The sequence below is a fragment of the Oreochromis niloticus genome, linkage group LG15 (genome assembly GCF_001858045.2).
Source record: "Oreochromis niloticus isolate F11D_XX linkage group LG15, O_niloticus_UMD_NMBU, whole genome shotgun sequence".
In the NCBI taxonomy this organism is placed as follows: Eukaryota; Metazoa; Chordata; class Actinopteri; order Cichliformes; family Cichlidae; genus Oreochromis; species Oreochromis niloticus.
In genome coordinates, this window is record NC_031980.2 from 9499058 (window position 1) to 9511114 (window position 12057).

The 12057-nt window shown below is 41.0% G+C and overlaps 2 protein-coding genes across 8 annotated transcripts in view; one reads left to right on the forward strand and one right to left on the reverse strand.

Moving 5' to 3' along the window:
* Positions 1–69: 69 nt before the first annotated feature.
* On the forward strand, positions 70–7613 carry l3hypdh (trans-L-3-hydroxyproline dehydratase). 2 transcript variants are annotated; one of them, XM_003449921.4, is made up of 6 exons: positions 70–169; positions 2398–2882; positions 2955–3124; positions 3521–3643; positions 4765–4902; positions 6165–7613. In XM_003449921.4, the coding sequence occupies exons 2-6, from the start codon at positions 2405–2407 to the stop codon at positions 6288–6290; spliced, it is 1035 nt and encodes a 344-aa protein (XP_003449969.1). In that variant the 5' UTR covers positions 70–169; positions 2398–2404; the 3' UTR covers positions 6291–7613. The 2 variants fall into 2 exon arrangements, with proteins under 2 accessions (XP_003449969.1, XP_025754586.1); XM_025898801.1 differs by having other exon boundaries at positions 88–169; positions 2393–2882.
* daam1b (dishevelled associated activator of morphogenesis 1b) overlaps positions 7524–12057 on the reverse strand; it is a 42834-nt gene continuing 38300 nt past the window's right edge. For all 6 annotated transcript variants that reach the window (XM_005454741.4, XM_003449920.5, XM_019345814.2 and 3 more), the window contains 7 exons: positions 11595–11683; positions 11312–11480; positions 11018–11125; positions 10760–10820; positions 10522–10653; positions 9087–9257; positions 7524–8608 (listed from right to left, as the gene is read on the reverse strand). In XM_005454741.4, the coding sequence (XP_005454798.1) occupies positions 8396–8608; positions 9087–9257; positions 10522–10653; positions 10760–10820; positions 11018–11125; positions 11312–11480; positions 11595–11683 (943 nt within the window). In that variant the 3' untranslated portion in view covers positions 7524–8395. The remainder of the gene's footprint in view (positions 8609–9086; positions 9258–10521; positions 10654–10759; positions 10821–11017; positions 11126–11311; positions 11481–11594; positions 11684–12057) is intronic.

Sequence of the window (12057 nt, forward strand, 5' to 3'; positions counted from 1 at the left end):
ACACCAGCAGGCTGTTTAAAGACTAACTTCGTGCAGCCCTCCAGAACAGCGGGTGGCACTAATGTTTCATTTTAGTGTCTTTGTGTAACTGAAACACACCGAGAGAAAAGAAAAAAAGTAGGAGGGCTGCACAAGTTTGAGATCTGAGCACAGAGAAAATTTACAGCAGGTAAGTAAACTTACCAGAGCTTTAGTTCTTTTCCTCTTTGCAGTTGTGTGAGTAACTCAACGCGGGGTTTTTGCTGCCTTTTACTGGAGAGTTGCGCTGAAGAGTCTGCAGCATGCACTCCGTTATACCTACTGCAGGCATCCAAACGTTTAACTGGGAAAAGTTTGTATAATAATAACATGGCACGGCATGTATTGAGAAAAATAATAATAAAGTTCCCACTATAAAGCCCTGTTTGCTTTCAGAAACGAATATAAGCAAAAGTGTTGCTCATAAATCATTTTTCACGATGTCCACAGATCAGCCTGCACAACATTCCCCTTTTGGTGCCTTTTTTGTCAAAATTAATGCGAATCCATGTTCCATATTTACTGTTTATTGCATCTACCCTCATATTTCTTAATGTTAACAAATGTTTTCATCTAAAGTATGAATAAACACATGATTTACAGGAGTTAGATGCTCAACAGCTTCCACACTGATCATAGAAGATACAGCAAAGTCTTGAACCCCTCCTCATTATGCTTAGTTATGCTTCCAAGGAGTTATTCTTCTACTTTTTAAATGTTCTCTTGAGCAGTAGTTCTCCAGGCTTTCTGGAGGACTTTCAGAGCCATCAGCGTAACTTTGTGCTGAACCATGGGGGGGTCAAGATCTCTGTCTAAATAAATAAATCTGGGTAAATTCCCAGATGATTAAACATGCAGCTATTTTGCTGGTAATACCTGAAATGAATAAAGAAAATCAACAGCCTATTTATGCAAGATAATTCATAATTTTATTGGGGGGTGGGGGTTATATTGGTTCAGTCTGATTATTGGGGGGGGGTCATAACCCACCTAGCTCCCCTGGAAATTAGAGCTTTTTCTTTGGACATTGGCTGCTTTTTTTTACTTGTTTTTATGAGGAATGTTTTTGTTCGTTAAGCCACTTAACGTGAATCCCTCAAGCATAAAAAGGACACCTAACTCAAAAGATGAACCAGTAGTAGCAAAGAGCCAACTTTAAATAGTACCTTTAGCCACTTTGTTACTGACAGACTGTCACAAAAACACAATTTGCCCCCGTTTGTTTAGCTGAATCTACAAAAATACCAAAGATAACACAGTTTAATAGCTATAAAATAGAATAGTATTTTTCCCCATGGTGTGCACTATTTTCTTTAAAAAATTCTAAAACTGGACAAGTGGAGGGCAAAAGATGATGTGACAGACTTTTAGTTCTGTCACATCATCTATTTACAGCAGAGGAATGATATCTGGAAGACATGTCTTAAGTAATATGGAAAAAATCCTACTTGACCTGACACATTACCTGAGTGCTGGATCTGGCCTTTTAGCTGATCCATTTGCTGTTCATTGAACCCTCATCAGAAATGGTCTCAGTGGGAAGGGTGGGTGTAAAGCAGTTACTTCATTTTTTTGCCACAGGCTATTTTGCATGGCAATGATCCCAAATACACTGCAAATGCATTAAAAGAATACCTGGATAGACAAACACACAATGGAACACTATCAGTCATGGATGGGCTCAACATTATTGAAGCAGTGTGGGATCATCTTGACAGAGAACAGGACAAAAGGCAGCAAATGTCCAAAGATGAGCTTTGAATGTCCTTCAAGAAGCCTGGAGAACTATTCCTGAAGTCTACCTAAAGAAATGACACAATTCAGGTTGTGTTGAAGAATAAAGGCGGTCTTACCAAATATTAACTTTCAAGCTCGTTTTCAAGTTGGTTTTGCCTTATATATATTGTATTTCCATATATGTTTGCACATGTTTTAAAAAATGCTCAAACTATTTCCCCTTTCCGTAAGAAAATATAAAGACTTTTGCAGAATACTTAAGTAAAGTCAGCGCTCCGAGGCCACAAAACACAAAGTTTGACATACAAACTTTGTGGGACTACATACCACTAGTATCAAGTGACAAAGGTCCTACTTTTTTACCTGATCTTGTGGCCCCGATTTTACAGATGAATTATCACACAGCAAATTTGCGACCCACGCTACCCAGACACCGAGCTATAAATCCAGCTATAAATCATTTTAAATGTATTTGTTACCCATACTCCATATGTACGTTTTGATTTGAGGGATAACTTTCAAACAAAGCTTGCAGGCAGACTCAAAAGTTTTCTCATGGAAGTGTTTACTTTTATCAAAAAGGTGTATTAAAAATATAAATGAGTTTATAACCCAAAGGATTGTTTTGATTTCTGAGATCAGCGCTGAGATGGAAATGCAGCTTCCACCTCACGAGGGAAGCGAGCTTTCTGTGGTCGACATGCACACGGGTGGAGAGCCTTTGCGTATCATCCTCAGTGGCTACCCAGAGGTCAAAGGCGACAGTGTGCTTTCCAAACGTCGCTACGTCCGGGAACATCTGGACCACCTCAGGAGGGTGCTGATGTATGAACCGCGAGGACACTACGACATGTACGGGGCCCTGATCGTGGACAGCGAGTTACCCGAGGCCGACCTGGCAGTGCTGTTCATGCACAACGAGGGCTACAGCACCATGTGCGGCCACGCCGTCATCGCACTGGGACGCTTCGCTGTGGACTACAAACTAGTGAAAGAGCCAAAGTCGCCAGAGACACAAGTGAACATCCACTGTCCCTGTGGCCTGGTGAAGGCCTTCGTTGAGTACTCTGAGGGGAAAACAGGAGGAGTGAGGTTTCTCAGCGTGCCAGCGTTTGCATTTGCTACAGGTAGCACAAATGACTGTAATAGTTCTCAGGTATTTGAATGTTCTCCAGGACTAATTAAATATTTTTTACCAGATGTGACAGTGACCGTGGAGGGGTTTGGTGAAGTAACAGTTGACATCAGCTACGGAGGGGCCTTTTATGCCTTTGTGAATGCCCAGAGGTTTGGTCTGGATGTGTCCAAGTCCAGGACTCGGGATCTTGTCGACGCAGCCACAGCTGTGACCAGAGCTGTCAAATGTCAGGTGGTCAGCTGACAGGAAATTAAAAAAAACTGAGCAATATTACACAGACAAAACAATAGGCAACATTAGTTAATAATAACCCAAAAAGTGAGAATATCACTAGTTAAATTTCTAGTAATCTAAAAGTCTACATAATCCATACTTTAATTTAAAAAGGGGAAAAAGTAGGCCTGATCTTATATAGAGCTGCTTTGAATTGGCAGCTTCTTTTTTTATTCATCACATCTGCGTTTAGGGTGTTGGCAGTGCATGCCTGTAGAGCTTATAGCAAAACATCTGAGCATTACATGACCTCTCAGCTTGATGTCACCCAAAAGTATCTGGACACGATGCTCACAACCATATTCCACAGTGTGAACTGATTTCTTTTTCTCCCTTATTCTTATTTTCCTTTAGGTGAAGTTGGATCATCCAGCCAGCGATGATCTGGCCTTCCTGTATGGCACCATCCTCACAGACGGGAAAGACGATTACTCCTCTGAACCCACCGCCAATATCTGTGTGTTTGCTGAAGCTCAGGTATGTTAGTTCCTGCAGGTGGAAGGATAACCCGTTGTCATTTAACACTTTTATAGGCAACATTTTTTTGTGTGTTGCAACACTTCTTCTTTAGCTCAGCGGTAAATTTTAAATCCCATCAAAGGTTTTAATGAAAAATAGCTACAAAAAATGAGAGTGGATTCATGTCTTGGACTTTATCACAATGTCAGTTTGAGGTGTGTTGCCGAAGCATGAGTGTGTGGGTGTGGGTAACGCTATAGTGAGAGGCGTCTACCACCTTTTTTTTATTAGAGTAAAACAAAAACAATTAATAAACAAGACTAAAAGGCTTCAAACTACTGACTGAAACCCTAAGCTTACCAGAAATATCTTTAAAGAGATCATAAGAGAGAAGAAAGCAGCAGAGTTTGATGGAAAATGAGGAATGTCCCCCGCTGGTCATTAAAAATAATGCGGATTTAAGGCACTTCTTATCACCTTTTTTTGTTCGTTTTGTTTAGGCCCTGAAGCCACATCCAATTTTAAATACAGTCTTTAGTCCTGTCTAACCCTGAAGTAGCTCTAAGTGTTATATTACATTTAAGCACATTTGTCTTAGAAGGACTGCAGCTTCCAGGAAGTGCTACAGCTGGTCATGTCAATGGCAGAAAAATTTAACAAGTCACATTACAATTTGGAACAGCTGTATTAGCTGAAGCTACACCGATTAATGCCAAGGAAGAGCAGCTGTGACTGTGCTCACAGCCAGCAGCTTGACAGTGCCAGAGATCTGCCTTTTACAATGAATAATGAGCATTATGTAAAGTGGTCACATCGTCTTTTATTTGTGCAGTCTGCAGAGTTTATAACTGAAATGGACAAACACAGAAATTGTTCAGATGAAATATGAAAGAAAAACAAGACATATTGCAAGAAAACACGTTTGAAAAAAAGACATTTGGCCTTTTGGAGACTCTGGGGACATTTTTTATTTGTTGCCTAATAAAATAGTGTCACTTTTTAAGTCTTTGTCCCTACTTCCATTATTTGAATCCTCTTTAATTGCTCAAGTGTTGGAATCATACAAAAGACAATAAAAGGTCTGTTCACTGGTGTCACCTTAACTTCGTGCAATAGGAGGTTTAAATTGTGCTTCTCAGGTAGACCGAAGCCCGACTGGTTCTGGTGTCACGGCTCGAGTAGCTCTTCAGTATCACAAAGGCCTCATCCAGCTGAACCAGACCAGGACGTTCCAGAGCGGAGCCACTGGGTCCCAGTTCACAGGAAAGGCTGTTGAGGTATCACGATTTCTGTTCTCTTGTGGAATAAGGGTGATCACCTCTTGTTCAAAGAGTGGGAAAAGACAGAAGTGCATTTTGTAAAAAGACCAAAAGAAGAAGTAAATATTTAGACATTATGGCGCAGTGGATTTACGATGTATTGAAATGTGCAGGATTAAGTTAAAAAGAAGACATGTATTGTGTGTTTTGTTTCTAAACAGTAATACAGTTAATAATACTTAATCCTAAGTGTAGTGGAACATTTTGGTGGAATTTAATATAACATCGCTTTGTTTGGCTCCTCAGGTTGACAGTTTCTAAAATACTGATTTGAAATCCTGAATTTAAATGTCTTAGAGTGAAGTCACCATGAAGCAGATGCTCCGGGTTTCTCAGGTTTGGCTTTTTTAAGCCGAGGAAATTTACATCAAAACGCAGCGCGCTGATGTGTGGACTGACAGCAAACGAATCACTACTTGCTGTCAAAATTACTCATCTTACACGTTGCATATATCATCTGCAGAGGAATAGTTTATTCTGGTTTCAGTCAGGTTTCAGACCTCATCACAGCACACAAACAGCTTTAGTGAAGGTTACAAATGATCTTCTTATGGCTTCTGACAATGGACCACAAGATTTTATTACAGTAATTAGAGAGTGCTGGAGGTATTAAAGGTACTGCACTGCAGCGGTTTGAATCATATCTCCAGTTTGTTTTGAGACTACAATTTGTTCAGGTAAATGGAGATTAATCTTCACACAAATGTTAAATTAATTCAAGACATAGCATACATTTTCACTGCTATGCAGATGATACCCAGCTTTATCTGCCCATGAAGCCAGAGAACACACCAATTAATAAAACTGCAGGACCTGGATGACCTCTAATTTCCTACTTCTACAACATGGTATCTAACCAGATACTTACTCTGGGTGGCATTACCTTGATCTCCAGTAACACTGTAAGGAATCTGGGGATCATTTTTGACCAGGATATGTCCTTCAATGTATATACGATTTCTAAAATTAGAAATAAAAATTAGTTCATGCATTTCTTACTTCTGGGCTAGACTACTGTAGTTTGTTATTATCAGGATGTCCTGAAAAGCCTTCAGTTGATCTAAAATGCTGCAGCGAGTGTAACTACAGAGAAAGCATATTTCTCCCAGACTGTTTTCTCTACATTGATTTTAAATTAACAGGAAGCCAAATTTAAAACCTCTGTTGTGTCTGTTTAAATATATGCATGCATTTTATTGTGTTTCTGTCTTAATGCTCAGGAGACCAAGTGTGGAGACTTCAAGGCTGTAGTGGTGGAAGTTGCTGGCAGAGCTTTTTACACCGGAGTTTCACGCTTTGTGCAGGAGGCAGATGACAAGCTGACACATGGTTTCCTGCTGAAGTAAGCAAGACGTATAGGTTCTCTATACAAAAACAAATTAAAACAAAGGTTATATGGTGGTTTTTAATAAGACAAAAACACATTTTATGAAATCTTTTAGATGACCAAGACTTGGTTTAGCAGCCTGCTTTAGCAGAGTAGTAAATGAAGAAATTGTTTTCCTTACCTATGTTTTAAGAAAAACAAAAACTATTATACATCTTGTGAATCATCAAATTGCCCTAAATTATATTTAATAGATTAGCAAAGTACATAACTAACTCTTAGAGACAGTGAGGATCTCAGTCACTGGACACATCCGTTGAGTTGATTCAGTCATCTGACCAGCCCAGAGGTGTTTCAGCCACGTCAAACTTCTGGGGCAGACTTAGGACATGCAGAGTGTCTCATCTGGCTTGGTAACACCTCGGGATCCCCCCCAAGAGAGTTGGAAGAGGGAAAGAGGAAGAGACCAAGGTCTGGGTTTCTTTGCTTTGCTTAGACCCTGCCCCAGATTAGCAGTAGAAAATGGATGGATGGTTATAACTAAAGATATAATCTGAAGAACAGCTAAAAGGAAGTGTACTGCCATTCAGATATCTACTAAAATATTCTTGACAGTGAACTGTAACTTTGATTGTATATGATAATAAACATAAATAACTATGTTATCGTGTATAACTAAATGTAAAAAGGGATTTTTGCTTTGATGATTTGAGGTGTACATTAAATGTTGTGTTGCATTTACTGACCACTAGATGGAGCCACAATGCTGGTTACCTTTATAGTTTAAAATTCAGACACATAAAAAAGACGCTTCCACTTCATGTTTGAGGTTTTTAGTAGCGATAAACGACTTTTTAAAACCAGAGTCAATGCTGCGTGAAAGTGCATGTGTTGAAAAACTAAATGATCAAACTCAACAGCTGTTTTCTCCCATTTATTATCTTTAGGTCATTGTACAATGGAAGGCAGTTTAAATTATAAAAGTTCGGTGGAGGTGTCGGCTGGATGGAGTCGCACGGCTGAAGGGGGAACGTCGCACGTCCACATGTGATGTTTTCTACAAGAATGAAAACATCACATGTGGAGCAGATTTTTTTTCTGCCCTTTCTTTTGATGCAGTGTAAATCCAGCCAGCATGCAGCAAACATTTCATCTATTCAAATAATAAAAAACATTTAAGGAGGGCACTCTCTTCAAAGGGGAAAAACAAGTATATTGCATTAGTTGTTGGTTTCAATGGTGTTTAGCATTATGAATTCCTATGTGCATGTGTAACAAGCACACACGCTTGTATACTATAGATGTATATAATGTGTGACACTTGTGTCCACACACCTGGTAAGAATTGCAGATCAGGCCAAGGCCTTTGAGAGTACCCACTTAACAAAAAAAACAAAACAAAAGAAAATCAGAGTTAAGGCCAGCTCGTAACAGGAAAAAGTTCAAATAAAAACATACAGTGATCAGATATATATATATATATATGTGCTGCACATCAACAAAGGTGAATAGAAAAAAAAAAAAAAAAAAAAGAAGACCCTCAGTTGTGTCACTTGCAATTAAAACCACATCTGTCTACACAACACAGTCTCTCAGTCCTGTGATGGTTGTGACTGCAAGAGAGCGGCAGCATCAAGAGGAAGCTTAGGTCTAGTCTTTCTCCAGAAACGATCTCTCGGAAAATCCAGGCAGGTGAAAGCAGCACACCTCAGTCTGTACAAAATGGCCCCATTTAGAGGAATAGTCCTCCTGCTTTGATCGAGCTTCCAGCCTCGGAAACACTTGACCGGATGCACATTTCACTCTGTGCATAGATTCACGTACAAAAACGGCACCGAACGGATCCTGTCAAAACACCCGTGAAAACTTTTCTCCAGCATGACTTATAACATTTCTTTTCCTCCCTCTTGTTTGGTCCAAGAGTATCAACTTTTGGCTTCTGCTCTATTTCTTATCAAAATCTTAGAGGATGAGAGGTCTAATCATGTTGTGCTGTGTGTGGCCCTGCTGCGATGACGCAATGCTGTGGTTCACCCGAGCCGAGGTGGGTGGGAGTGGAGGAGGGTGAAGAGGAATGTGGATGTCAGTTCGCCCCAGAGGGAGACTGCGAGTGATCGAGCCCATTTAGAAGTTCAGCTTTGTGACTGGTCGCTCCCTGCCTGAGTCCGTGTTCTGGTTGTTGATCCGCTTGCGGTTACGTTTCATCTTGGACAAGTCCTTGTCGAAGACCTCGCCCGACCGCAGCGCTGACACGAGGTCATCAAACTCACCGCCATCCTCTTCTCCGTTCTCTTTTGCTTTCCGAGCCTTTCGCTCCTTCTCCCTCTGCTCACGTAGCTGGGGACACAAATGAAAACTGTCATTTAAATATCTGAAGAGGTGAGAGGATAAATGCATTATTAGCTTTGCTTGGATACGGGAATCTGAGCCCTCCTGGTTTTTATTTATTTATGACTCCGAGAAGCAGTCACGTAATAACATCCAATTTGACTAGATAATATCAATGCACTGTATAATGCAATGAGCTGTAGAGGAGTTAGCGGGCAGATGCTGGCACCTTTGATCAAAGGTTAGGAAGCCATTTTCAGCTCTAATCTAATCAGACCTAATGAGCTGCACAGATGTGAGTCATACAGATCTTCTCACGTAAGTCAAGGACAGAAAACAGATCAAATATATTTCCTATGACTGTGTAACTTTTGCTAAATGAAGGCATTATAGTATTGAATAAGTTAAAGGTGCTAAATAAGTGTTTAATAGCAGCTGCAGCTCTACTGAGAATCTCAGGGGATGAAAAGAGAGATCAATCGCATACCTGAGCTTCTACTTTGGCCCTGCGTTCCTCCTCTTCCTTTCGTTTTCGTATGTTCTCGTTCTCCTGCTGAGCCTCTGTGAACGATTGCAGGAACTGGTCGAAGATGCCAAAGAACTCATCTGGCTGCATCTTACTGGCATCCTCACCAAAGTGCTTTACTGCCCTCAGGAACTGCGGGACCAAAGAGAAGAGGAGGGGGCACACGGGATTAGATTTACAGCAGGACGCAGCAGAACCGCGTTTTATTCCATCTTTCACTGCTTTACAGGAGAGTCATTAGGCCCCAGCTCTTTGAAACCAGAGCAGGGCAGGAGTAGTCGGGCTTTGAAGCCCGTGTTCATCCAGATCTCACTGGCTACTGATTGCAGCTGAGGTCAGAGACTGGAGCCAGAGCTCAAATTAAGGCAATGTGCTTGTTGGGTGTTTTTCACAATAAATTAAAAAAGAAAAAAAAAGGAACATCCAGATGCAAGATCATGCTGGGAAGATACAGCTTCAAAAAATGTGACCATTAACAGCAGTTCTGGCATAGACAGGGAAACTATGAGCTGAAGCAAAGATGCTGAAGTTTTTTGGGGGGTTTTCTAATGGGGGGAAAACAAAGAAAAAAGAATACATTTCTTTTCAACTTCCTCACAGCAACAATCAACAAACACTATTTCACAGTCACCTTTTTCTTCTTCCGTTTTGTTTATATGCACAGAGCTGATGCAGTGACCCACTTAGAGGGTCACCAGGTTATCTGGCTCCCAGTCGTGAGTACAGAGGGCCACTGTAAACATTCAAATATTTAACCATGGGATACTGTAAATGATTAACAGCAACTAATGGTTCCCATGTTACCAGCCGAGTCCTCATGTCAATGTGGCACACACTGTGGGACATAAAAATAATAAAGAAAAAACACCTCTTCCTGCCATTCAGGAAGACAGACACATAAATCCAGTGTTAGCGTGTCAAACTGCCCCTTTGATATATGAACATGTTCAGGTTTCTGCTGGTAGTGGAGTTTAGTCCCCATAAAATCCACATTTGCTTCTTCTTCATTTGCTTCAATGCTGTGATTCTGTTTGCACAACATAAAGGGACATCTTAAAGTTGGCAGGTGTAATCTGATATCCACAGTGTGAAATAATATTAAAGCCTATGTTCCTGTTTGCACTCTTGGCCCTCACACATGGCAACAAGCAGGCGGCACAATAAAGCATCGGTGGCACTGCAGCAGGAAGCTGAAACGCTTCTCCTGCTGGTCGCTTTCCTAGAAAGGTCCCTGGTGGGGTCAGTAAGGCTTGTAGAAACAGCTGCATGGAGAGGAAATGGGATGCAAGCTTTCAGCGCCTGTGTCTGCAGGCGACTGCGACGCTGTCCGGTCTGCTCAAATGCACGTGCACACCCTCGGGTTTTCTGGAGAAACCACTCAGGCCGAATGACTCACCAGTTCTTTGGCTTCGATGAGAGAGTCCTCGACATCAGTGAAGCTGAAGCTGGCCACGGTGATGAACTGGCTCACCACCGACACAAACTTGTCACCCGGCTCCTGCGGCCCTTTCTTCTGGTACTCCAGTTCCTGCAAGTGGAAATCAAAAGGAGCTATTAGAAAGAGAATATAAAGAAGAGCTCTGCTGAGTTTGCAAAACAAAGTATGAAGCGCCTGATAAATATCCATGACTCACGCTCTCTACACTTTTTAATCCACTGCGCAGGTTGCCGATATCTTTTTCCAGCTCCGTCATACTGCGTGGAAGAAAGAAAGGTCATCACCATTCACTTAAAAAGGAAGTAGCTGGAAATTAGGTTCCCCATGCAGATGATTCACCCTTTACAGAAAACTGTCTTTTTATATGCCAACAATGAAACCACAATTGTTGGCATATTTTAGAAACAAAAGTTAGGAAAACACTTGGGAATCACTGCTCCCTGCCTTTACTTACTTGACTTTGGCTGCCTCTGAGACACTCTGCAGGTCCTCCTGGAACTTCAGGACTTTGGGATATTTCTTCTCCAGGATGGTGATCAGATAGTGCAGCAAAGTAATGTTTCTGCAAACACACAGCAAAATGTGTCAAATGTGCAATATAGGGCTTTCATGATGGACTTTCAGATATGAATATCCACATGAAATTTCATCACTATAACATTCCCAGATGTGACTTTTATACACCGCATGCCATTCTTGCTACTGCTGCCTGCAAAGTTTTAAAACCACTGTTGAAAAATGTTCTTACTTGTCGATACTGGATTTAGTATCCGCGATCTTGTTGAGTGAAGACACCTTGAAGCCATAAGCATTGCCCCTTTGACCTTTGTTCATATAGTTTCCAAATGCCAGCACCACCTCCAACAGCTGCTTCAGGTTTCTGCTGTTTAAAACCTCCTTAGACGCCTTACCCAGCGCTAAAGCAGCAGGAAAATGGACAAAGGTGGAGATATAAGTATGTTTGCTTTGGATAAATCATAGCAATCATATTTGAGATATCATTTTTATTGTATAAAGCACACATTTCCCACCTTCAACTTTGGGTTTGATCTCAGCTATCCTCTCTGCAAACTTCTTCTTAAAGTACAGAGACTGCAGCCTCTGCTGGTAATGGTTTATTCTGGACCGAGGTTGGAAATAACGTGTCAGAGAAGAAGGAGAAAAAGATACAAATAATAAATTATAAACATGGAAATCCGCAAATGTAGACAAAAGCCACAATCATGAACATTGCGCTTAAATCGCCACACTTAATGGTGCATATAAAAGTTTTAGTTGTGGTACTGAAGCTTATTTTTGGCTGTGTTTATGATTTAAGCCTATAAAGCACAGACTGTGCACTTAATGAATACCACAGTGGCATCTGTCTTCCAGTCCAGCCTGTAAGACGACAAACTGGAAAACTACAGCAGCACTTTTCAAAGGAAACAAGACAAAACGGACTGTGTGATTCTTCCTTTACATACATTTCTACTGTTGCTATGCTGCAGGATC

Excerpts from the sequence above, each read along its gene's own strand:
- l3hypdh (XM_003449921.4), top strand. The coding sequence starts at position 2,405 with ATGGAAATGCAGCTTCCACCTCACGAGGGAAGCGAGCTTTCTGTGGTC. Across the intron at positions 3,125-3,520 it reads CCAGAGCTGTCAAATGTCAG|GTGAAGTTGGATCATCCAGC; the intron begins GTGGTCAGCTGA and ends ATTTTCCTTTAG. Across the intron at positions 4,903-6,164 it reads TCACAGGAAAGGCTGTTGAG|GAGACCAAGTGTGGAGACTT; the intron begins GTATCACGATTT and ends CTTAATGCTCAG.